Source organism: Sus scrofa, chromosome 7 (assembly GCF_054392235.1).
Source record: "Sus scrofa isolate SSC_HxYL_T2T_F1_AM1 chromosome 7, Sscrofa_HxYL_maternal_Yorkshire_Landrace_v2.0, whole genome shotgun sequence".
Classification (NCBI taxonomy): Eukaryota; Metazoa; Chordata; class Mammalia; order Artiodactyla; family Suidae; genus Sus; species Sus scrofa.
In genome coordinates this window covers 58,708,173-58,731,376 of record NC_139389.1, presented here as the reverse complement: position 1 = coordinate 58,731,376, position 23,204 = coordinate 58,708,173, and the positions used below count along the sequence as shown (strand labels likewise).

Here is a 23,204-nt window from a genome sequence, read left to right as displayed (position 1 = left end):
CTTACTGTCTTATTTTATCTTATTGCGATCGTCCTTATAAGCAGAGATGTGGAAACTGAAGCACCAGAGTTTAGGTAAATTGCCCAAAACGCAGATAGTAGAGAGCAGAATGAAGCCCCAAACCCAAGCACCTGCTCCAAACCCCGTGCTCTGAACTGTGCTGCCTTGCCCCTTCGCCATGGAATCTTGCACAGAGAATCTCAACTCCCAGGTATTACCCCAGGGTCGTCCCTGAGTCATCTCCTGTGGCTCAGAACCAGAGAATTTTTTTCTGAATTTGAGCGATACTGGTCTCAGATATCAAAATTCCAATTCACAAAGGTTTATCGAGCACCTATTATGTGCCAAGAATGAGGTCGCCATTGGAGGGGGCCCCAGTGGCTCAAGCCATGGGAATGAACAGAGAAGGGAGGAGCCTGAAGGAACAGGTGGACCGTGGGAGGGGCGGGGTGCAGCAGCATCTGAGGACACCCTGTGTTTCAGGAGATGCTGAAGCTCTCCATCATTGACATGCTCTTCACCGTGGCCAGCATTCTGCTCATCGATTTCTTCCGAGGACTTTTTGTTCGGTACTTAAGTGACTACTGGTGTTGGGACCTGGAAAGCAAGTTTGTAAGTATGATGCTGCATCCATTGGGGACATTCATGTGGCTAGATCCATCCTTTCCTGATGGCCAGCCTGGGAAACTGATGTGGTTGAGAGAGAATACATGAGGGAAGAGGGAAAGGGTATACAAAGCAGAGTTTTCATGCCTTCTTACATTTGCTGTTGGCTGGGCTGGCCACATAGGATGTGATCTCTGTGTATCTATGTGAGCAAAGAATTCAATACATGTGACTACAATGAACTGGTTTATGCAAAATATTTTACCATGTTGTTTGATGCAGAAACCCATTTTCTCTTGTAGCCTGAATATGGGGAATTCAAAATAGCGGAGAATGTGTTACATTTAGTCTACAATCAAGGAATGATTTGGTAGGTATCAAAGCTTCTTCCTGGAGTTCCTGTTGTGGCGCAGCAGAAAAGAATCCAACTAGCAACCATGAGGCTGCGGGTTTGATCCCTGGCCTCGCTCAGTGGGTTAAGGATCTGGCATTGCCGTGAGCTGTCGTGTAGGTAGCAGATGCTGCTCAGATTCTGTGTTGCTGTGGCTGTGGCTGTGGCTGTGGTGTAGGCCGGCAGCTGTAGCTCTGATTAGGCCCCTAGCCTGGGAGCCTCCATATGCTGTGGGTGTGGCCCTAAAAAGCAAAAAAAAAAAAAGCTTCTTCCTGCCTGTGCTTACTTCTCATCAGGGCTAAATTTTAACCTACTCAGTCTGGAGGGAACATGACCATAATAAAAACAGTCATAAGAGCCAGGAGAGGACAAAGAGAGTTGAGCATAAAGCAATATTCCTGGAGTTCTCTGGTAGCACAACAGGTTAAGGATCTGGCAGTGTCACTGATGTGGCTTGGGTTGCTGCTGTGGCTTGGGTTCAACCCCCAGCCTGGAAATTTTCACATGCCTCGGGCACGCTAAAAAAAAAAAGTAATATTTCTTTACTCAAATTCTATATTCTTGTTGTCCACCTATTTTGAAAAATAGTTTCACAAATAGAGTAGTAAAAATACCATATAACATTTGCTAGATATTGGGCACTTTTTTTTTTAACCTGTAATGACTAGTTTAATCCTTACAAACCCCCCCCCCGAGGTAACCAGGGTAACTAGTATTATTTCCCCCATTTTATCTTTTTGTTTGTTTGTTTTTATTTTTTAGGGCCACACCCAAGGCATATGGAAGTTCCCAGGCCAGGGTCAAATCAGAGCTGAACTGCCGGCCTATGCCACAGCCACAGTCCCAAGGGATCCAAACCACATCTGTGACCTACACCACAACTGACAGCAACACCGGATCCTTAACCCACTGAGCAAGGCCGGGGAACAAACCTGCATCCTCATGGATACTAGTCAGGCTCATTACCGCTGAGCCACGATGGGACCTCCTATGTTCCCCATTTTAAATGTGAGGAAACTGAGGGAAAGAGAGGCTAAGTCTCTTGCCTAATATTCCACAGACAGTAATATTTTTACCTGATGTGAAAAACCAAAAGTTTCTTTTATTTTTTATTTTTACTTTTATTTTTATTTGTATTTTTATTACACATCCTTGTTAAACATATCCTTATATCTATATTTACTTTCCTGCTACTAAATGCAAATTCCACAAGCATTATACTGAATGCACATCTGGTATAACGATGCATCTTTTTCCCTGAGATGGTCCAGATCTCTCCCATTGTCCCAGATCTGTCACTCTCAAAAGCATCTCAATCTGGATGATGTAGGTGACCCTTTTATTAGCAGCATGCTTTTGAGCAAATCATCTAATTTTCCCAGATCCACTTTCCCTGTTTACAAACTTTATATATTTACCCATTCTTTTATGATGGCAGAAGATTAAATGAGCTAAAATATGTGAAGATACTTAGTACAAAGTCTGACAGAAGTAGCTGCTTCACATATGTTGATTAAACCTGAAAGCCCAGAGTTCCCATCGTGGCTCAGCAGAAACAAATCTGACTAAGTATCCATGAGGATGAAGGTTTGATCCCTGGCCTCGCTTAGCAGGTGGTATAGGTCACAGATTTGGCTCAGATCTGGTATTGCTGTGTCTGTGATGTAGGCAGGGAGCTGCAGCTCCAGTTCGACCCCTAGCCTGGGAACCTCCATATGCCACAGGTGTGGCCCTAAAAAAACAAAAAACAAAAAAAAACCCTGGAAGTTAATAATTTATCAACACAGCCCTCACCATGGATGAGCAAAATCTAGAGCTTGCTGAAACCATTATTATCGATTACTTGCCTCGGTACCAGAAGAGGCTACCAGTCTTTGTTAAGACTGAAGAGAGAGGAGTTCCCATTGTGGCTCAGTGGGTTAAGAATGCAACTAGTATCCATGAGGATGTGGGTTCAATCCCTGGCCTCCCTCAGTGAGTTAAAGATCCAGCCTTGCTCTGGCTGTGGTGCGGGCTAGCAGCTGCAGCTCCAATGCGACCCCTAGCCTGGGAACTTCCGTATGCCGCGGGTGCAGCCCTAAAAAGAAAAAAAAAAAAGAACGAAGAGGGAGACATTTAGCATTCCTGCACCAAGAAGATATTTTTGCAAATAAGCCCACTGGTCCTCTGCAGAAGTGACTTGTCTTACCTCCAGAAAGTGGAGGGTGGGGGTGTCAGACCTCCGGGCATGTCTTTAGTTCTCTAAGCACAGTGTATAAATCTCAAGCTCTCAGGAGCAGGATAGACCAGAGGAGAGCAGATGCTAACTGGCCTCCCATCACATTTCAGGATGGGGGCCTTCTTCTCCCCATGCCTTCCTGCCTTCAACGTCCTCAAGCTGATTGGCCTCATGTACCTGCGCAGCTGGGCTGTGCTGACCTGCAACGTGCCCCACCAGCAAGTCTTCCGAGCCTCCAGGTCAGTGAGCATCAGGTCCGCCTCGCAGAGCTCCCATCATCCCCATGCCCCCACCCAGGGCTACCTCCAGCCAGGGGCTCTCCCCATCGCTCTGCCTATCAAAATCATGTCTGTCCCCCCACCCCGATTTCATGTCCCCCATGAAGCCATTGCCAGTGCCCCACCCTTAGAGTGGGTCAGGACTCTCCTTAAGGTCATGGCGTACCTATTCCAGCTTTTCACTGATGCTGAGTAATCATCTAGATGCACACACGGATCACACATGTCTGGTTGGAGGAACATCCACCAACTGAACACAACTCTGTAGCCAGCCCCCAGACTGAGAGGCAGAACAAGAACAGCACACCCCGAAGCCCCCTTGTACGCAGCTCCAGTCACTACCAACTTGATTCTTTTTTTCTTCTTTTTAGGGCCACACCTGCGGCATATGGAGGTTCCCAGGCTAGGGGTCCAATCAGAGCTGTAGCCACCAGCCTACACCAGAGCCACAGCAATGCCAGATCCAAGCCGCGTCTGTGACCTACACCACAGCTCATGGCAACACTGAATCCTTAACCCACTGAGCGAGGCCAAGGATTGAACAACCTGATGGATACTAGTCAGAGTCTTTTCCACTGAGCCACGATGGGAACTCCATTCACTACCAGCTTTTAATGGCATCATTCGTTTCCCCCAGTTTTTTACTTTAAATAGAATTGCACTCAGGATGAGCTCTTTTGTTTCCAGCTTCTTCCCTCAATACCGTGCTTATGAGATTCACCCCATTGAGGACACCCACCCCAGGCTCTTTATCCGTCCTCCTGCTGTTAGCTTTACAGAACAATGCTGCCTTGAACTTGCTCACGAGAGCCTCTGTCAGTACCTACCTAGGGCTGCACTTGCTGACTCTGCCGCGTGGGCCATGCATGTGGTCGCTTCGAGCAGACAGCACTGACTAGTTTTCCAAGGTGATGGGGCCCTTTCCACTCCTGCCAGCATCTTAGGAGAGGTCCTGTTGTCCCACAACCTTGCCGACACTCGTTCCTCTCTGCATTTTTCATTTGAGCCATTGTGGTGAATTCTGAACACATTTTGAACACCTTGACTAGAACACATTTATTTTAATTGACATAGTAGTTATTTATGTGGGTGTGTATGTGTCAGTGGCTTTCAAACTTTTTGACACCACACAATACTCTATTTATATTTTACCCAGTGACCAGGACACACAAATGCATACATTCATAAATAAATATTTATTTATATATTTTATTGGTCTTTTTTGCCATTTCTTGGTCCACTCCCGCAGCAGATGGAGTTTCCCAGGCTAGGAGTCTAATCAGAGCTGTAGCTGCCAGCCTATGCCAGAACCACAGCAACGCGGGATCCAAGCCGCGTCTCTGACCTACACCACAGCTCATGGCAACACCGGATCTTTAACCCACTGAGCAAGGGCAGGGATCGAACCCGCAACCTCACGGTTCCTAGTCGGATTCGTTAACCACTGCACCACGATGGGAACTCCATTCATAAATATATATTTATATATAACATATATATGCATGTATATATCCATTTATATGTATGTATGCACATATATATGCACACACATAAATGGACACACATACTCACAAACACACAGACACACATTCGCAGAGACATTTCACGGACAGTCACCTACCTACTACATTCTATGTGCTCTGATGTTTTCTTTCTTTCTTTTTTTTTTTTTTTTTTTTTTGTCTTTTCGTCTTTTCTAGGGCCTCACCTGCGGCAGGCATATGGAGGTTCCCAGGCTAGGGGTCCAATCAGAGCTGTAGCCACCGGCCTACACCAGAGCCACAGCAATGCGGGATCCAAGCCTTGTCTGCGACCTACAGCACAGCTCACGGCAACGCCAGATCCTTAACCCACTGAGCAAGGCCAGGGATTGAACCCGCAACCTCATGGTTCCTAGTCGGACTCGTCAACCACTGAGCCACAATGGGAACTCCCCTCTGATGTTTTCTATTCTCTTCTAGTCCAGTCTATTTCATTAGAGAGGGAGAGACAGAGCGTGTTGGCTGAGAGGGTCTAGGGTGACGGATCACGCACTCTCTTCCCATAACTGTGTACAGGGCCTCGCACACCAAATAGATCTGCGTTGCCCTTGGGGGAGGTCTAGGCAGCCAATCTCCAAGATACCAGCTTAGAGCCCAGGGCCCAAGGCTTAATCAGACAAACGATTTACCCTGAGCAGCCAGGAGCAGAGCCCATAAGAGGTTGAGAGAGACATTCAAGTAAGAGCGTCAAGAACCATAACAAAGGAGTCAAACCATCCTCAGACGGAGGGGACAAGTTCAAGGCTGGGGATAAGAGAGGGAACCATTAGGTAGATGAAGCAAAGGTTCTAAATTTTTTCATGAATTAAGCTTATTGTGTGATGGCCCTGGGTTGAGTTCTGTCCTGGTTTGAGAAGGACAGGCGCTCAGCAGATGTTTAGCAGATGAACAGGTTGGGTTGGGTGGTCTACAAAGTACCTTTGGTGATTTTTGAGTTTGCTAAGCTGCCTGTGACCCTATGAAAGCCCCTTTCCTAGGCAGGTATAGGAAGAGGATTCTTCCGTTTGCAGAGTCGGGGCTATGGTTTCTGTATTTGCTTGTTGTTGTTTTTTTTTTGGTGGGGGGCATATCCTTCATTGGCAGCTGCCACAGAGTGAACCCAATGCCTGGCCCTCGGTTTCTTTGCAGATCCAACAACTTCTACTTGGCAATGCTCTTGTTTATGCTCTTCCTCTGCATGTTGCCAACCATTTTTGCCATTGTCCGGTACAAGCCATCTCTAAATTGTGGGCCCTTCAGGTAAGTTATTTTACTTTGGTCAGCTCTACCTGGAGCTAAGGACGGCTGTTAGGGCTAGGACCTGGCATGAAACTGAATTTCTTTCTGGCTCAAGGGAGGGCAGCCACAGAGAAGATTTACCACCTCACATCTTTTGAATCCGAGACCTTTTCCTTGCTAAGCAGGCTGCCCTGGTGTGTAATAGTCTCTCTGATCATCTTTTTTTTTTTTTTTTTTTTTTTTTTTTTGGTCTTTTTGTCTTTTCAGGGCCACACACTTGGCATATGGAGGTTCCCAGGCTAGCGGTCCAATCGGAGCTGTAGCCGCCAGCCTCCACCAGAGCCACAGCAACTCGGGATCTGAGCCGCATCTGCAACCTACACCACAGCTCCCGGCAATGCTGGATCCTTAACCCACTGAGCGAGGCCAGAGATCAAACCCAAGTCCTCATGGATGCTAGTTGGGATCACTAACTGCTGAGCCATGATGGGACCTCCTCTGTGATTATCTTTAAAAGATACAGCCCATTCCAAATCAAAAGGGAAAATGATATTGCCCCAGTGCTGAAACGAAATTCTACCTGGTCAGTCTTCCGCTTCCAGAACTCAGAAACTCAGAGAGCTTTTATTTTTATTTTTATTTATTTATTTTTTGCTTTTTAGGGCTGCACTCACGGCATGTGGAGGTTCCCAGGCTAGGGGTCTAATCAGAGCTGTTGCTGCCGGCCTATGCCACAGCCAGAGCAACGCCGGATCCTCAACCCACTGAGCGAGGCCAGAGATCGAACCTAAAACCTCATGGTTCCTAGTCAGATTCGTTTCTCCTGTACCACGACAGGAACTCCAAGAGAACTTTTACTGAACTTTTATGGAACTCCAAGAGAACTTTTATTGAAAGATAATCACTTTTTTTTTTTCTTCCTTTCTTTCCTCTTCTTTTTTTTTTTTTTTTTTTTTTTTTTTTTTTATTTTTTTTTAACAGCCTCACCTATGGCATATGGAAGTTCCCAGGCTAGGGGTCAGATGGGAGCTGCAACTACCAGTCTAGCCACAGCCACAGCAACACCAGATCTGAGCTGCCTCTTTGACCTACACTGTAGCTTGCAGCAATGCCAGATCCTTAACTCACTGAGCGAGGCCAGGGATCGAACCGGCATCTTTGCAGACTCTATATCAGGTTCTTAACCCTCTGAGCCACAACAGGAGCTCTGAATCCATGTCACTTTTGATTCTGCACTATCTGACTGCATTGAGAGAGAAGTGTCCACCCAGCTTCCACCTAGCATTTGCTTTAAGTCAGTTTTGATGACATATATGTAACATTGAGAGTCTATCCATGTGTACATTATTCATACACACACACACACACACACACACACACACACACATCATGTAATTATTGACCCTTATCTTCAAACCTGCATGTTAATAAAATGACTTCTTCAGTGGGAATGTTATGTATCTTTCACATTCATCAGATGCTCAACTCTAGCTTTGTAACTGACTTTGAGGACTGGACTTGAGCCAGCCAGCCTTTGATTTATTTTATTTATTTATTTACTTTTTTAGATGACTTGCAGGATCCCTCTGCCAAAAGCAATATAATCTGAAATTATGGTTTTCTTTCTCACAGCGGGCAAGAGAAAATTTACGACATCGTGTCAGAGACGATTGAGAAGGACTTTCCCGCGTGGTTTGGCTCTGTGGTTGGCTACGTCAGTAGCCCTGTGGTTATCCTGCCAGCTGTGCTGCTTCTTTTGTGAGTATTTTCCTGCCAGCTTTGGGGTGGGGGTGGGGGTGGGGGTGGCTCTGCCTGTTGGGCCAACAAGAAAGCACCGCTTTCCAACAAGTGTATAAAAATCAGTGAGCTCGTTCAAAAGTCCCTTGCAGAGTCTGATGGTCTAAGCAGGGACACTGAGTCACACTGGGGCCAGGGAGGTACAGCATGACTGATTCATCAAAAGCACTTATTTGGACAATCGTTGTGGCCACTATTGTGGGGTCGAATGGACTTATTTTCCTCATGATCTTATTTTCCAGAAGTTTCCAATTTTACATTGCACCTGAGTGGTGTCTATTTTACCTTAAAGGAAAAATGACAGCAAGTAATGGGTGCAGTGCTCCTAGCCTGACACAGTGTAACATGCCTCTCTCGTCTTGGCTCCTTCCTTCTTGCTGTCATTCATGCAGAATTCCGGGTCAAGGCAGGTGGCTTTGAAAAGAGGGAGAAAGACAAGGAGAGCAGCCCATTCCTAGTGCTTGCCAGCTTGAGACCTCATTATATCTTCTGTCCTCAGGGTGGGGTGGGCTTGGGGGGCTGGTGGATAGCCCTCATCGGGCAGGGAACCTGCGCGGAGAAGCCGACAAGTCGGGAGAAGACCATTCACCGCCCTGTGCTGTTCTGCCCTAGCATGCTCATCTATTACCTTCAGAGCATCGCAAGATCCTTAAAGCTCAGCAACCACCAACTCAGAATGCAGATCCAAAATGCAAGTATTATGTCATCTCTGCTGTTATGTGAGTCAACCATCTGATTGGTTTCGCTGGCCGGGGAATACAAGTGAGGTTCCATTTTCCTACTGCTGTAGGATTCTTGGCCACCTGCTAGGGTGCAAGGCTCCCTCCCCCTCCCCCAGGATCTCCCAGAGCTATTTCAAAGAATGCCCAGGGGCAGCTCCCAATTGCCAGGAACAGAAAGGAGGCTGCTATGTTTTCCTCCTCTCCAGGAGAACTTGCTAACGCCCTGAGCACTGAGCGCCCCTCTTGTGGCCACACCAAGTTTGCAATGTGCAGGGTTCTTCTGCTGGCTCGGCTGGACCAGGAAGGGAGGGAAGGTCCCTCCTCAGTCCCATGGCAACTTGGGCATCTGAGCCCCAAAACACTCTTTGGACCCAAAGATCCATCTTTTTCATAATTTTTTATTTTGTTTTATTTTTTGTTTTTACAACTGTACCTGTGGCATATGGAAGTTCCTGGGGCTAGGGGTCAAATCAGAGCTGCAGCCGAGGCCTGTGCCACAGTCCAGCCACAGCAATGCTAGATCCGAGCCGCATCTGCAGCCTACGAAGCAGCTTGCAGCAGCACCTTTACCCTTAACCCACTGATGGAGGCCAGGGATCGAACCCTCATCCTCGTGGTTACCAGTCAGGTTTGTTACTTCTGAGCCACTATGGGAACTGCAGGAACTCCTGTTTTTTTGGTTTGTTTGTTTGTTTGTTTTTGTCTTTTTGCCATTTCTAGGGCCGCTCCTGCGGCATATGGAGGTTCCTAGGCGAGGGGTCGAATTGGAGCTGTAGCCGCCAGCCTACGCCAGAGCCACAGCAACTCAGGATCCGATCTGCGTCTGCGACCTACACCACAGCTCACGGCAACTCAGGATCCTTCACCCACTGAGCAAGGCCAGGGACCGAACCTGCAACCTCATGGTTCCTAGTCAGATTCGTTAACCTTTGCGCCACGAAGGGAACTCCCAGGAACTCCTGGTTTTTAAACTTCTTTTTTGGCCATGGCATGCAGAGGCTTGATGTGGGATCTCAGTCCCCAGACCAGGGATTGAACCCAGACAGCAGCAGTGAATGCACTGAGTCCTAACCACTAGACAGACCACCAGGGAACTCCTGCCCGTCTTTTAAATTCTGATTTCTTTTACCTTCTCTCCCACCAGGGACTCAATTCAATGATCTCAGAACAGTCAGAGGGAGGCCAACACTCCCCAATCCTCCCACAGTTTCTCCTCTGCACACCGGAGGTGCTCCCCTAGGACCAGGACTAGGGTGAGGCAAGCGAGGCAGCAGGGTGCCAAATTTCGAGACACAAACTCTCAGGGTCACGGTGACCCTTCATCCTCACAGCCCCTAAAGTGAGCTTCTCCTTTGACCCCGGGATGCCTTACTTGCTTCACCCCAGCCCCAGAACCCCTTTCAAAAGACTTTCAGCTTTCTCTGGTTTTAAAAAAATGACTTTCACGGATATCAATTTGTGTAAAGAAATACCCACTTCTTTCACAAAGAGTCAAATAAGAAATGTACTTGGAGGCATTCCCACTGTGGCTCAATGGGATTGGCAGTGTCTCCGTAGTGGCAAGGATGTGGGTTTGATCCTGGGTCCGGCACAGTGGGTTAAGGATCCAGCATTGCCACAGCTGTGGCATAGGTTGCAATTCCAGCTGGGACTCAGTCCCTCATCCAGGAACTTCTATATGCCATGGGGTGGCCAAAAAAGAAAAAAAAAAAAAAAAGGAGTTAACCATTGTGGCACAGCAGAAATGAATCCAACTAGTATCCACGAGGACGTGGGTTCGATCCTTGGCCTCACTCAGTGGGTTAAGGATCTGGTGTTGCCCTGAGCTGTGGTATAGGTCGAAGTTTCGGCTCGAATCTGGCATCGGTGTGGCTGTGGTGTAGGCCAGCATCTGCAGCTCCAGTTCAACCCCTAGCCTGGGAACTTCCATATGCTGCAAGTGCAGCCCTAAAAAGCCAAAAAAAAAGGAAAAGAAAGAAAGAAATGCATTTGAAGTTGCAAAGGGCATCTTTATGGAAATACACATCTCCTGTACTTTCCCTTCTGGTCCCAAGCAAACCATTCTTAGCAGTATCTATACATAGAAACCTGGCCTATCAAAGAGCTGCCCCTAAAATTAAAACTTGCCAGGGATAAAACTTCAGCTCTCGGGTGTCAGCCTTTATTCATTCAGGTAGCAGGCCTGAGCCCAGAGCACACCGTCCCCGGGTAGCAGAAGCAGTTCAGTCGTGGCCCGTCATGTGACAGGTGATACATACATCATTTTCCCCCAAGAGTAGTATTTGTTATTCCTTCCTGCTAAATCCCAAGCAAACATATGATTGTCATTTATATTTTAGGCAAGATCTGAAGATAAGAAAAAGGTTGCTCAAATGGTAGAAGGTAAGTACAAAAATCCCTGATGTCTTTGTTGGTGGGCATTTAAAAATACAGCAGTTTAAGGTGTACCACTAATAAAAATTCCTGTGGTTTTCACAATTAATTAGGCACAATAAAATAAAATCTAGGAATCCACATGTTGGTTTAAATCTGCAATTTTTACATCAGACCCAGGCCTGTGAGTAACCCCAAAATATCAGCATTCAGGAAGAACTGTTGAAAAGGGAAAGAAAAAGGAGTTCCCGTCGTGGTGCAGTGGTTAACGAATCTGACTAGGAACCATGAGGTTGCGGGTTCAGTACCTGCCCTTGCTCAGTGGGTTAACGATCCGGTGTTGCCGTGAGCTGTGGTGTAGGTCGCAGATGCGGCTCGGATCCCGTGTTGCTGTGGCTCTGGCGTAGGCCGGCGGCTACAGCTCTGATTAGACCCCTAGCCTGGGAACCTCCATATGCCGCGAGAGCGGCCCAAGAAATAGCAAAAAGACAAAAAAAAAAAAAAAAAAAAGAAAGAAAGAAAGAAAAGAAAAGGGAAAGAAAAAGAAGACAGAAATCTGGAGAAAAGCCAAAAGAACTACTTGGCCTTGTTCACTTTTTTTTTTAATTTTTTTTTTTTCTTTTTAGGGCCATACCCCGCGGCATATGGAAGTTTCCAGGCTAAGGGTTGAATTGGAGCTGCGGCCGCCGGCCTACACCACAGCCACAGCCACAACAGATCTGAGCCATGTTTGCGACCTACACCACGACTCACAGCAACACTGGATGCCCAACCCACTGAGCAAAGCCAGAGATCGAACCCACGTCCTCATGGATGCTAGTCGGGTTCGTTAACTGCTGAGCCACGACGGGAAGTCACCTTGTTCGCTTTTGTGTACTGCCTCTCAATGGTCTGTTTCTTCCTTGCAAGACCCCCTCCCAGGGTCTCTGCCCCCTTAAGTCCCATCCTCCCAGTCCCACCCTTGCAGAGCAATGCCAGGTGGGCAGGTCCAGCCAGGCAAGCAGGTTCCAGAGTAAGAAATACAAACGCAGTGGATACACCTTCTCTTCCCATCTTCTCCAGCTCCTGGACCCACTTGTTCCCACCAAGGTTCATGGAGGGAAAAGGAAACCATCCCGTGGAAAGAACAAAACTGCAAGGAGCAAAAGTCTGGTCTAGGCTGAAAAGAGGGGAACGTGGGCAGGTGCAGCTCAAAGGAAACCCATCTGCCCCTTGGGGCCACTCACATGTCACATTATGAGCTTGAAGGATCACTGGGCAACGGCAAAATGGATGGTCCATATTCTCTCTCAAAAAATGAGAATGAGACCCAAAGGCTCTATGGGCCAACACTTTGGTGTGTTTTAAGCAGAGCTAATTGGGAGGGACATGTTCCCTTCCGGGAAAATCCCCGGGTAAGAGTCATGAGGCCTAAGGGTGATGCCTGCTCCACCCACCTCCTCAGCGAGCAACCTGCAAATAAAAATTGTCATGGGAAGAGACTGAAGCTCATGTGATAGAAAATTCCACTGTAAGAATTCCCACTGTGGTTCAATGGGCTTGGCGGTGTCTGCAGCACTGGGACGCAGGTTTGATCCCCAGGCCGGCACAATGGGTTAAGGATCCAGCATTGCCACAGCTGTGGCTTAGGTAGCAACTGAGGCTCGGATCCGATCCCTGGCCCGGCAATTCCATAAGCCACAGGATAGCTGAAAAACAAAATAAAATTCCCCTGTACTTGTTAAGTATTATATGCCAGTGGGGCATACATAAGTTTAGTCCAATTTGTGTTCAAAAACTAGGATTTTGGAGTTCCCGTCGTGGCGCAGTAGTTAACGAATCCGACTAGGAACCATGAGGTTGCGGGTTTGGTCCCTGCCCTTGCTCAGTGGGTTAAGGATCCGGCGTTGCCGTGAGCTGTGGTGTAGGTTGCAGACGCGGCTCGGATCCCGCGTTGCTGTGGCTCTGGTGTAGGCCCGCAGCTACATCTCCGATTCAACCCCTAGCCTGGGAACCTCCATATGCCGCAGGAGCGGCCCAAGAAATAGCAACAACAACAACAACAACAACAAAAGACAAAAAAAAAAAAAAAGACAAAAAAAAAAAAAAAAAAAAACTAGGATTTTCATAAACGGTCTCAGGATAGCAACCTCATTGTCCAGCGTCCCTTTTCCAACTCAGGACCACATTTTTTTTCAGACTGCTCTGTGAATTGTTTCCCAAAAAATCACAATTATAATCTAAGCTTTATTTTATCCATTCTAAAGAACCAAAGCCCCAAAGCTGGTGAATAACCCACTTCGCCTCATGGGGGCATCAGACGGTGTGTCATCATTGCATTCCTCCTACACGCCCTTCCAGCTCCAGCTCTTGGAAAGACCCGATTTGAATGATGCTGTTTGTTGCCCGTGGGTTAGGTGCATCTGTGAGCACACACAACTGTCTGTAGACCCACCTGCGGGAAGTCATGACGCTCTTGCAGCTAAACGAACCTGAGCGGGTCACCCTCGGCCTGTCTTCTCATGACCCTCCCTCTTCCCGCAGCCCGCATCCAAACCCAAGATGAGAGCACCAAGAGGCTTCCAAAGGACAGCGACCTGGGCAGCCAGATGTCTTCAGCTCACTCGGCGACACCCCAGAACAATGGCAACGTGGTCAATGTTGACTCCTCAAGCAGCAAGAGTGGCAGAATAGAGACCATCCGCCAACCCACGCCCCAGAGTCCCCAGCCAGGGCCTGGCAGTCCCAGCCCGCCTCTTCGTGGCATCTACAGATCCAGGCACCACACCACCAGGTGAGCTTAATTGCAGCTGGGCAGGAAACCCGCCTCCTTGGTGACACCAAGCCAGGACAGCCCAGAGCCATAAAGTGCAGGATGTAAAAACCATTAGAGCTTCAAAGGCTTTAACTGTTGCAGGAAGTAAGAGCCATTAAATTCCATCTCTGCCTGAAGGCCACAAGGACAAGAGACTGTGACAGTTGGTATTGAGAAGAAATGAAGGGACAAAGGTTGTCCAAAAAAAAAGTCTGTCAATTCATCCTCCTTGGCCTGCTGCCATATAACCTGTAAGCCAATTCTCGCCAGCATAGGGTATTTATTTCCATTGTCTAAGAAAAGAAAATGCTGGGGGTTCGCCTGTGGTGCATTGGGTTCAGGATCCAGTGTTGGCACTGCGGTGGCACAGGTTCGATCCCTGACCCAGGAACTTCCACATGCCGCAGGCACAGTCAAAAAAAGAAAGAAAAGAAAATGTCTTAAAATTTTTTTTCATTGGGGACCTGTTTTAATAAATCAAAGGATTAATTTTAACTAGTATATTAGCCATTTGATTATAAATGGCAACAACACTCTAACTCATAAATTCCAAATTAGCATAACCAAATACATTTTTGTTGTAAAGGAGTTGCTAGTATCTACTTCAACACACTTTGACTAAGAATGGGCTCTATACCAGTTTCTATGGTAGATACACGGTCACAAAAATTGATCAGATGTAGTCTCTGCCTTAAGGAATTGACAGTACAGTGAGAGAAGGGCCAAAGTTAATTATACAATGTAATACACGCTATGCTTCTGTGATAAATAGTATACTTTCAGAGGACAAGGAAGGGTGAGATCAAGTCTACAAAAAAACACAAAAAGGAGTTACCGTCCTGGCTCAGCGGAAACGAATCTGACTAGCATCCATGAGGACGTAGGTTCGATCCCTGGCCTTGCTCAGTGGGTTAAGGATCTGGCGTTGCCGTGAGCTGCAGTGTATGTCGCAGACATGGCTCGGATCTCATGTTGCTGTGGCTGTGGCCATGGGCCAGTGGCTGTAGCTCCAATTCGACCCCTAGCCTGAGACCCTCCATATGCTTCGGGTGAGGCCCTAAAAAGACTAAATAAATAAATAAATATGTCCTAGGAGGCAATAATAATAAACCTGGGCCTTAAAGAGTAAAAGCTCACTAAATGGAGAAGAGTCAAGAATAGTGGAGAATAAGCATGAACAAAGGTAGGATGTTTGGAAGAAGTGAGGGGTCTTCGGGAAATGACAGCCGCAGAGGGAGCCTGGGAGCGAGGCGGGAGATGAGGCTGGAAAGAAGTGTGATCCAAGACACTAATGCATGTGAATCTTTTCAAAGCTGGGACTTTATCTTTTTTTTTTTTTTTTTTTTAATTGAAGTATAGTTAGTTTACAAAACTGTGCTGGTTTCAGGCACACAGCAAAGTCATTCAGTCATGCATATATATACACACAAGAAAGGAGTAGAACCCTGCTTTTTTTTTTCTTTTTTTGGCTTTTTAGGGCCACTCTTGCAGCATGTGGAGGTTCCCAGGCTGGGGGTGGAATCGGAGCTATAGCTGCTGGCCTACACCAGAGCCACAGCAACTCAGGATCCGAACCACATCTGCAACCTACGCCACAGCTCATGGCAACGCCGGATCCTTAACCCACTGAGCAAGGCCAGGGATTGAACCCATATAGTCATGGATGCTAGTCGGATTTGTTAAATGCTGAGCCACGACGAGAACTCCGAACCCTGCATATTGTGTGTGTGTGTGTGTGTGTGTGTGTAGAGATAGGACATCTGGAAGGATGCACTGACCCTAACTCAGAATGATTTTTTTTTTGTCTTTTGTCTTTTTAGGGCCGCATCCAGGGCATATGGAGGTTCCCAGGCTAGCAGTCTATCAGAGCTACAGCTGCCAGCCTATACCACAGCCGCAGCAACACCAGATCCGCACCGCATCTGGGACCTACTCCACAGGCTCACAGCAACGCTGGATCCTTAACCCACTGAGCAAAGCCAGGGATCGAACCTGCAACCTCGTGGTTTCCAGTCAAATTTGTTTCCACTGGGCCACGATGGGAACTCCCCCGAGAATGATATTTGATTTAAATGTGACACAGTGAAAGTCATATAAATAAAATGTAGGAGGGTTGTTGGGGGAGTTGTTTTGTTTTTAAAGACAATGACTAAATTAACAAAGAAGTCAAAATCTTGCTGTATGAGAAGCTGTCTTCAGGTATCTACTGGGCTTTGGCAAAGAGGAGGGATTCCAGTGGTACTGGGTAGGTGTCAACTGAAAGAAAAAAAAAAAAAAAGCACAACCTGTTAGTTGAGAATTACGTTTTATTCGGTGAACTTCTCGAGGACTAGGGCCTGGGACATGGCCTCTCAGATAGCTCTGAAGTGGTAAGGGAGAAGCCAGGATATACAGGAGTTTTTGCTGGGAAACAAAAACCAGAAAAAAACATGAAGTGGAACACCAAAAGCTGACTGTTAATCACACACACACAAAAAAAAAAAACCAGATATCTCAAGTTAATGATTTTAATGCTTTTTTCCTGGAAGGGAAGATGCAAGAATCTAGGGTCGTTGAAATCATCCCTTTGGCTGGAGTTCCTGTCATGATTCAGTGGTTAACAAATCTGACTAAGAACCATGAGGTTGCGGGTTTGATCCCTGGCCTTGCTCAGTGGGTTAACGATCCGGCGTTGCAGTGAACTGTGGTGTAGGTTGCAGACACGGCTCGGATCCCACGTTGCTGTGGCTCTGGCGTAGGCCGGCGGCTACAGCTCTGATTCGACCCCTAGCCTGGGAACCTCCATATGCCGTGGGAGCAGCCATAAAAAAGATAAAAAAAGACGAAAAGAAAGAAAAAAGAAATCATTCCTTTGGGGGTTCCCATCATGGCTCAGTGGAAATGAATCTTACTAGTATCCATGAGGACACAAGTTCGATCCCTGGCCTTGATCAGTGGCTTAAGGATCCCATGTTGCTGTGAGCTGTGGTATAGGTCACAGATGCTGCTTGGATCCTGGGTTGCTGTGGTGTAGGCTAGCAGCTACAGATCTGATTCCACCCTTAGCCTGGGAAATTTCATATGCTGTGGGTGCAGCCCTAAAAAGACAGGAGAAAAAAAAAAAGAAGTCATTCTTTTGATATGCATCTTAACTATTTAGGGTCAGTATCTTATTTTTCTCCATCCTGAATATCCCTCAGGGTGCACCGTGGTGGGGAGGGGGCAGCTGTAGGGGCTGATGGCTTTGCATCCTTTGTTTACGGAAATGGCAGGTGACATTCTTGGTCCACAGAGGCTCTGGCAAGGAGTTGTCCGAGAAGCCGGGCACGGCAGAGATGGTGAGGGGTGGTGTTCCTCGCACATGCTCCCCAGCTTGTCCCCCTGGGTGCCTGCTCCTGGACAAAAGAAGGGCTCCAGACTGATATACACTAGCACAGAGCTCTTTGCCCTCCATGGAGATACACGTTAAGGGCGCTGAGAATCCCAGCTTAAAAAAATACAGTCAGCCCAGTTCCCCGAACACTCATTAACACTTCAGAACCAGTTCCGTGAAAATGCAGAGAGAACGGCTGCCCTGGCTCGCTTGCAGTGCTCAGCTGGCATGGGGCTCTGAGAGCACCAAGGCCCTGGTGCTTAACCGTCCCTGTCTTGCAGGTATCCACGTGGCCCGTGTGCAAGCACAGGTGACCTTCACAGGAGCAGATCCTGCACCCCTGGGATGTTTGCAAAGCACATCGAAGACGTGCACTCGGAGCCTCTTTTCCGAAAAGACTTTGAGCAAATCGACCACAGATCAGTGGTCTCGGCCTTGGGGCCACAGGGTCGCTGGTCCCATGGCCCCAGATACTATGTTGTTAATGAACATGACTCTCACCAAAAAAACCATTCGACTTTCCGGCCAGAAAGACATTTCGAGATAGATACCTTTGGGGACATAGTGGAGAGGTACCCCAGGAACATGCGACAGTGTGTGCCCGGGGTCTCCCACCAGGCTTGCTCTCCACAACGAAGTGAAGAAGAGGACGAGATGCTGAGGAGAGAGGTGATCCAACGGGCTTTCCACCCACGCTCCCTGACCGACCTCCACGGGGCTCCTCATTTTTACGTCACAGAAAGTTTAGAAAGTCACGCCCTGACTCCTGAGCCCCAGAGATGCTGGACCCATTACACGTCTTGGGATGATGGTTTTGAAGGTCAACTTGACAGGCCGATGTATGTGCTCAAAAAGCCACGCTCCCGGAATTTCCAGTACCCACAGCACCCAGGGAAGCCCAGGGGGAAGCCCAGGTTCGAGCCATCCGCCACAGAGTCGGATTCCATGTCGGCGGCGTCCAGTAGTGACCAGCAGAACAGCAGCGCTGACCAGTACCTCCAGGTCTCCCGCAGCCAAGGCAAGCTCCTGAGGTCTGCGGGGCAACGTGGCAGGAGGAAGGCCATATCAAGGCAAGAGGTGATGGAAGATCTGAATGATCTGATTTGTTCAAACGTCTAGGGCCTAGAGATCAGAGCCCTAGTGGAGTGCCTAGTATGATAGCATATGTCCCTCGCTGCTGGGAAGAGAGACAACTGCGCCCAGTAGGTGAGACCCTCAGGGCATAACCAGGGCACTGTGTGCAGCCCTGAGACTCACAGGGCCCCAACTCCCTCTTCTACAGCAACCATATACAAGTGCGCTGTTTCAAAAACCTCTGTCCTTGGAGGTCCCGTCGTGGCTCAGTGGAACTGAATCTGACCAATATCCATGAAGAAGGAGGTTTGGTCCCTGGCCTCGCTCAGTGGATCAGGGATCCGGTGTTGCCATGAGCTATGGTATAGGTTGTAGACTCGACTCAGATCCTGTGTTGCTGTGACTGTGGTGTAGGCCTGCAGCTGTAGCTCCAATTTGTCCCCTAGCCTGGGAACCTCCATATGCCATCGGTGCAGCCCTAAAGAGACAAAAACAAAAAATAAAACCTCAGTCTTTGACCTTCATCCAGGGTGACCCCTAGTCATAGGCAAGCCAGACAACTTAGCCAGTGGCAGAAGGCTGCACTTGTCCTTAATCTTAGGAGTGAACTAAGACTGTGTCTTTCAGCACCCAAAACTCAGTCCTCCCCAGTCAGCACCCCGAAATGAGACAGCTGCCCTTCAAGATTTTCCAGTGTGTAATTACATCATATCAATAATCAGTTTAGGAATGACAAGAAATTTATTGAGAGCTTGCCTTACTGTTTATCTGGCTCTAGATCTGTATGAATGAGTTAGGACACGTGGGCTGGAAGCAACAAAATCCCCAAGGTTTATTAGTCCCTTTAACTGGGAGGGATGGGACTCAAGCTGGCTTCAGGCTCAGTTGGATCTGGGCATCAGACAGCTTCAGGATTCTGTCTTTTCACCTCCCAAGTCTATTTCTGTTTCTTGACCACATTTTCTTCTACTGCCATGCAGTAGGTGGAGGAGGAATGCAGAGCCACAGAAAATTCCAGGTTGCTGGCATCCAGCCAGTGAGCTCCAGGGAAAGAACAGAGTTGTCCCTCCTCCCTTTGTGCTTTGTTCACCTTAGGGGTCAATGCCTCTTTCACGGGCAGGTGCTGGGGGTTGGGCAGCAGGGAGTGTTCAGCTGCCAGGGTTCGCCAGAAGGGCACCCCTATTCCTATGTCCATGGTAATTCTTTTCACTTTCAGTTGTGTCTTTCAAGTTTTCTGAAGTCTTCTCAATGAGTCTGTGAGTGCTTCTGGGACAGGAATTGTGTTTATTCATTTCCGCAGCCCCAGTAACTGACACCTAACAGTGATTGCACCCCTTTTCTCTTATTGCATAACAAAGTTTTGGGGCTTAACACGCATTTATCATCTCAGTTTCATGGGTCAGGAGGACAGAGGTGGCTTAGCTGGATCTTCTGCTCAGGGACTCAGTCAGCCAGAGCAGCTTCTCATCTGAGGCTGAGGCTCATCTTCCAAACTCACATGGCTATTGGCAGAATCCATTTCCTTGAGGCTATAGGACTGAGGCCCTCTGCTCCCAGAGGCTGCCCGCATTTCCCCACCCCATGGCCCTCTCTGACTGCTTGCATCTTTGAGGCCGACAAGAGAAGGCCTTTACAGCCTCTAATCTTCTTCTCCTGACAAAATGTGGACACTCTCGCTCTTTTTTTTTTTTTTCCCTTTGGGCTACACCCACAGCTTTCAAAAGCTCCAGAGCCAGGGATCAAACCTGTGCCGCAGCAGTGACCCAAGCAGCTACAGTGACAATGCTGAGTCCTTAACCCACTGCACCACAGAAGAACACCATGGACTTTTTTTTTTTTTTTTAAGGGATCCCCTGATTAGGCCCGGCCCACCTAGGGTAATCGCCTTTTGATTAATTCAAAGTTAATTGATCTGAGATCTTAATTACATTTTTAAAATCACTTTTACCATATAACAGAACCTGATCGTGGGAGTGAAATCTCATCAGAATGATAAGTGCCAGCACATTCAACAAGAAATCTTATAGGAAATGTGCACCAGGAGCATGAATCCCAGGGGCCATCTCAGAATGCAGCCTATCATAGGTACTTAATAAACATTTGGTGAATGTCAATGGACGGATGAATAATGAACTGTACTAATGAATGACATGGTAACAGGATTATCTTGCAAGATCTATTGCAAATTCTAACTGAAAAGAAAAATCCGATATAAATAATGTCATTTTAAAAGTAAACACAGGAGTTCCCGTCGTGGCGCAGTGGTTAACGAATCCAACTAGGAACCATGAGGTTGCGGGTTCGATCCCTGCCCTTGCTCAGTGGGTTAACGATCCGGCGTTGCCGTGAGCTGTGGTGTAGGTTGCAGACGCGGCTCGGATCCCGCGTTGCTGTGGCTCTGGCGTAGGCTGGTGGCTACAGCTCAGATTAGACCCCTAGCCTGGGAACCTCCATATGCCGAGGGAGTGGCCCAAAGAAATAGAAAAAAGACAAAAAAAAAAAGTAAACACAAATTGGAGTTCCCTGGTGGCCTAATAGTTAGGGATCTGTCACTCTGTGGCATGGGTTCGATCCCTGGCCTGAGGAACTTCTGCATGTCATGGGCCCAGCCAAAAAAAATAATGTTTTTAATAAATAAATAAAAGTAGACACAGATTCACACTCTTTCCCAAATTTATAAAGAAGTGTGCAATATTTTCAAATTTCTTGACAGTATTTAATTGCTTCTGGTCTTGACCTCCTGACCATGATGGATCAAAAAAGATTGTGGTTTGTTCAAAATGAAATGCCCTCTATGCCATGAGAACGTCCTTTTGTGGTCCAGGTGCCCACAGGTGTTTCACGATGTGGGTACCCCCTTTCCACATGCTTGGTCTAGGCTATGCCCTCATACTCCCAGGGACATTAAAACGTGTTTTGGAAAAGCCTGGCCCAGCCCCCAAGCACCTGTAGGAGCACCTGTGTCTGTGTGAGAGGAGGCGGCGACCTAATAGCATTAGGGCCCTTACAGCATTCCTAAGAAAACTTGAGTTTTGCTAATACACACGCAGAGTTGCAGATCTGAGCAATACAGCTCACATGTACTATTCCAGCATCTGGTATTGGGCTATGTCTTTAATTTAGAGAAATTTAAGGTGGGTTTTTTTGTGTGGTTTTTTTTTTTGTTTTTTTTTGTTTTTTTGCTTTTGCTTTTTTTAAGGCCACATCTGCTCCATATGGAGGTTCCCAGGCTAAGGGTCACATCAGAGCTCCAGCTGCCTGCTTACACCACAGCTCACAGCAACACAGCATCCAAGCCACATCTGTGACCTACACCACTGCTCACAGCAACACCAGATCCCCAACCCACCGAGTGAGGCCAGGGATCAAACCCACAATGGAAACTCCTAGAGAAATTTAAAAGATACAGAATACCACAGAGACTAGTGTGACAAGCACCCATATTCCCACTGTGTCAACAACTGTTGAAATTTTATTTCCATCTAGTCCCTTTGTTATCATTATTAAAGAAAATATTCAGATAGCATCAAAATCTACTCTAATCCCCATGCTTAGTTTACTCCCCTCATGCTACCAAGAATTCATCATATGTCTATATTCAGTCACCTCTTTATAGTTAGAGATGCTGTGTGCATGTGTGTCACTATATATGTATGAGCATCTATAAACAATGTGTAGGAGTTACCCAGTGGCTCAGCATGTTAAGGATCTGGCGGCGTCACTGTTGTGGCTAGGGTTGCAGCTGTGGCTCGGATTTAATCCCGAGCTGTGGCCTGGGAATGTCCACATGCCATAGTAGAGAGGAGCAGTTGGCCGAAAACCAGACCAAAACAAAATTTTTGAAAAAATGTAAATATGTCTTGCTTAAGTGCTATCATACCGCGTGTATTATACGTATTTATGTTTTTGATGTCTGTTGAAGATGTACACAGATCAAGGTCACTTATCATTAACTGCTGTGTTGTGTTTCATCCTATCAATAAACTGCACACTATGCATTTTTTTTACTGATGGATTTTGATGTTATTTCCACTACTTGGCAGCTAAAAATAATGTTGCAGTAAACAGCTTTTATGGCTTCTACTGCTCATGTGCTGAGGTTGACTTAGAAGGAGATACTGGTACCATGAAAGGTGAACTCCTGGGATCCTATTGGAAGAGTACGCTCAGCTTCCCTAGCTGCTCTTTTATTCATCTCCACATGCCCAGACCCCCAAGCAAATTCTACAGATGGTGGGCGCGCCATTTTTCCTACAGCTTCACCATGAACATTTTACGTGACACTTGATATTGCCATGCTCTGTCCTTTTTACCCACCTGGTGAAAATAATAGGTCCCAAGTTATCTGCATTCATTTGCATTTCTTTGTTAGCGATTACCCCTTGTGCTGATTAGGCACTTGCATTTTCTTTTCTATAAACTGGTTGCTGATTCAACATCTTTGGTCATTTTTCTTTTGACAGGAGCCATCACCTCCAGCCCTTATCTAAGTTTTAGCAACAGAAAGCTCTGTATCTACATGATCAAAATGCCTTTGCATAACTGTGGTTTCACAATATTCCTTTGACTTTTAGTAATAGTCCCTGGTGGGGGATGGGGAGGGGAGGCAGGATGATTCATGCCTGGCTTTGGTCAAACTCCTTGAGGGCTCTCATCCACAATATTATTAAAAAATCTCTCCTAAAAGTACCTATAGAACCAACTCCTCTCAGGTGTCAGAGATCAGAACAATTGTGTCCACTAAATATAAAGGGTGAATTGCTCTGGATAAGAACCGTCTAAAAACAGAAATAGACTCACAGGCATAGAAAACAAACATATGGTTACGAAAAAGGATGGG

At 47.1% G+C, this 23,204-nt stretch overlaps 1 protein-coding gene across 2 annotated transcripts in view; it reads left to right on the top strand.

Moving 5' to 3' along the window:
• TMC3 (transmembrane channel like 3) overlaps positions 1-22,377 on the top strand; it is a 59,823-nt gene extending 37,446 nt beyond the window's left edge. Inside the window, exons 14-23 of one of the 2 annotated variants that reach the window (XM_001928958.6) lie at positions 484-612; positions 909-976; positions 3,326-3,454; positions 6,163-6,273; positions 7,885-8,010; positions 8,662-8,740; positions 11,111-11,153; positions 13,668-13,917; positions 17,572-18,204; positions 21,727-22,377. In XM_001928958.6, the coding sequence (XP_001928993.4) occupies positions 484-612; positions 909-976; positions 3,326-3,454; positions 6,163-6,273; positions 7,885-8,010; positions 8,662-8,740; positions 11,111-11,153; positions 13,668-13,917; positions 17,572-18,204; positions 21,727-21,754 (1,596 nt within the window). In that variant the 3' untranslated portion in view covers positions 21,755-22,377. Of the gene's footprint in view, positions 1-483; positions 613-908; positions 977-3,325; positions 3,455-6,162; positions 6,274-7,884; positions 8,011-8,661; positions 8,741-11,110; positions 11,154-13,667; positions 13,918-17,571; positions 20,597-20,867 lie in introns of both variants that reach the window. The other variant, XM_084968399.1, reaches the window with a different exon arrangement.
• Positions 22,378-23,204: the final 827 nt, after the last annotated feature.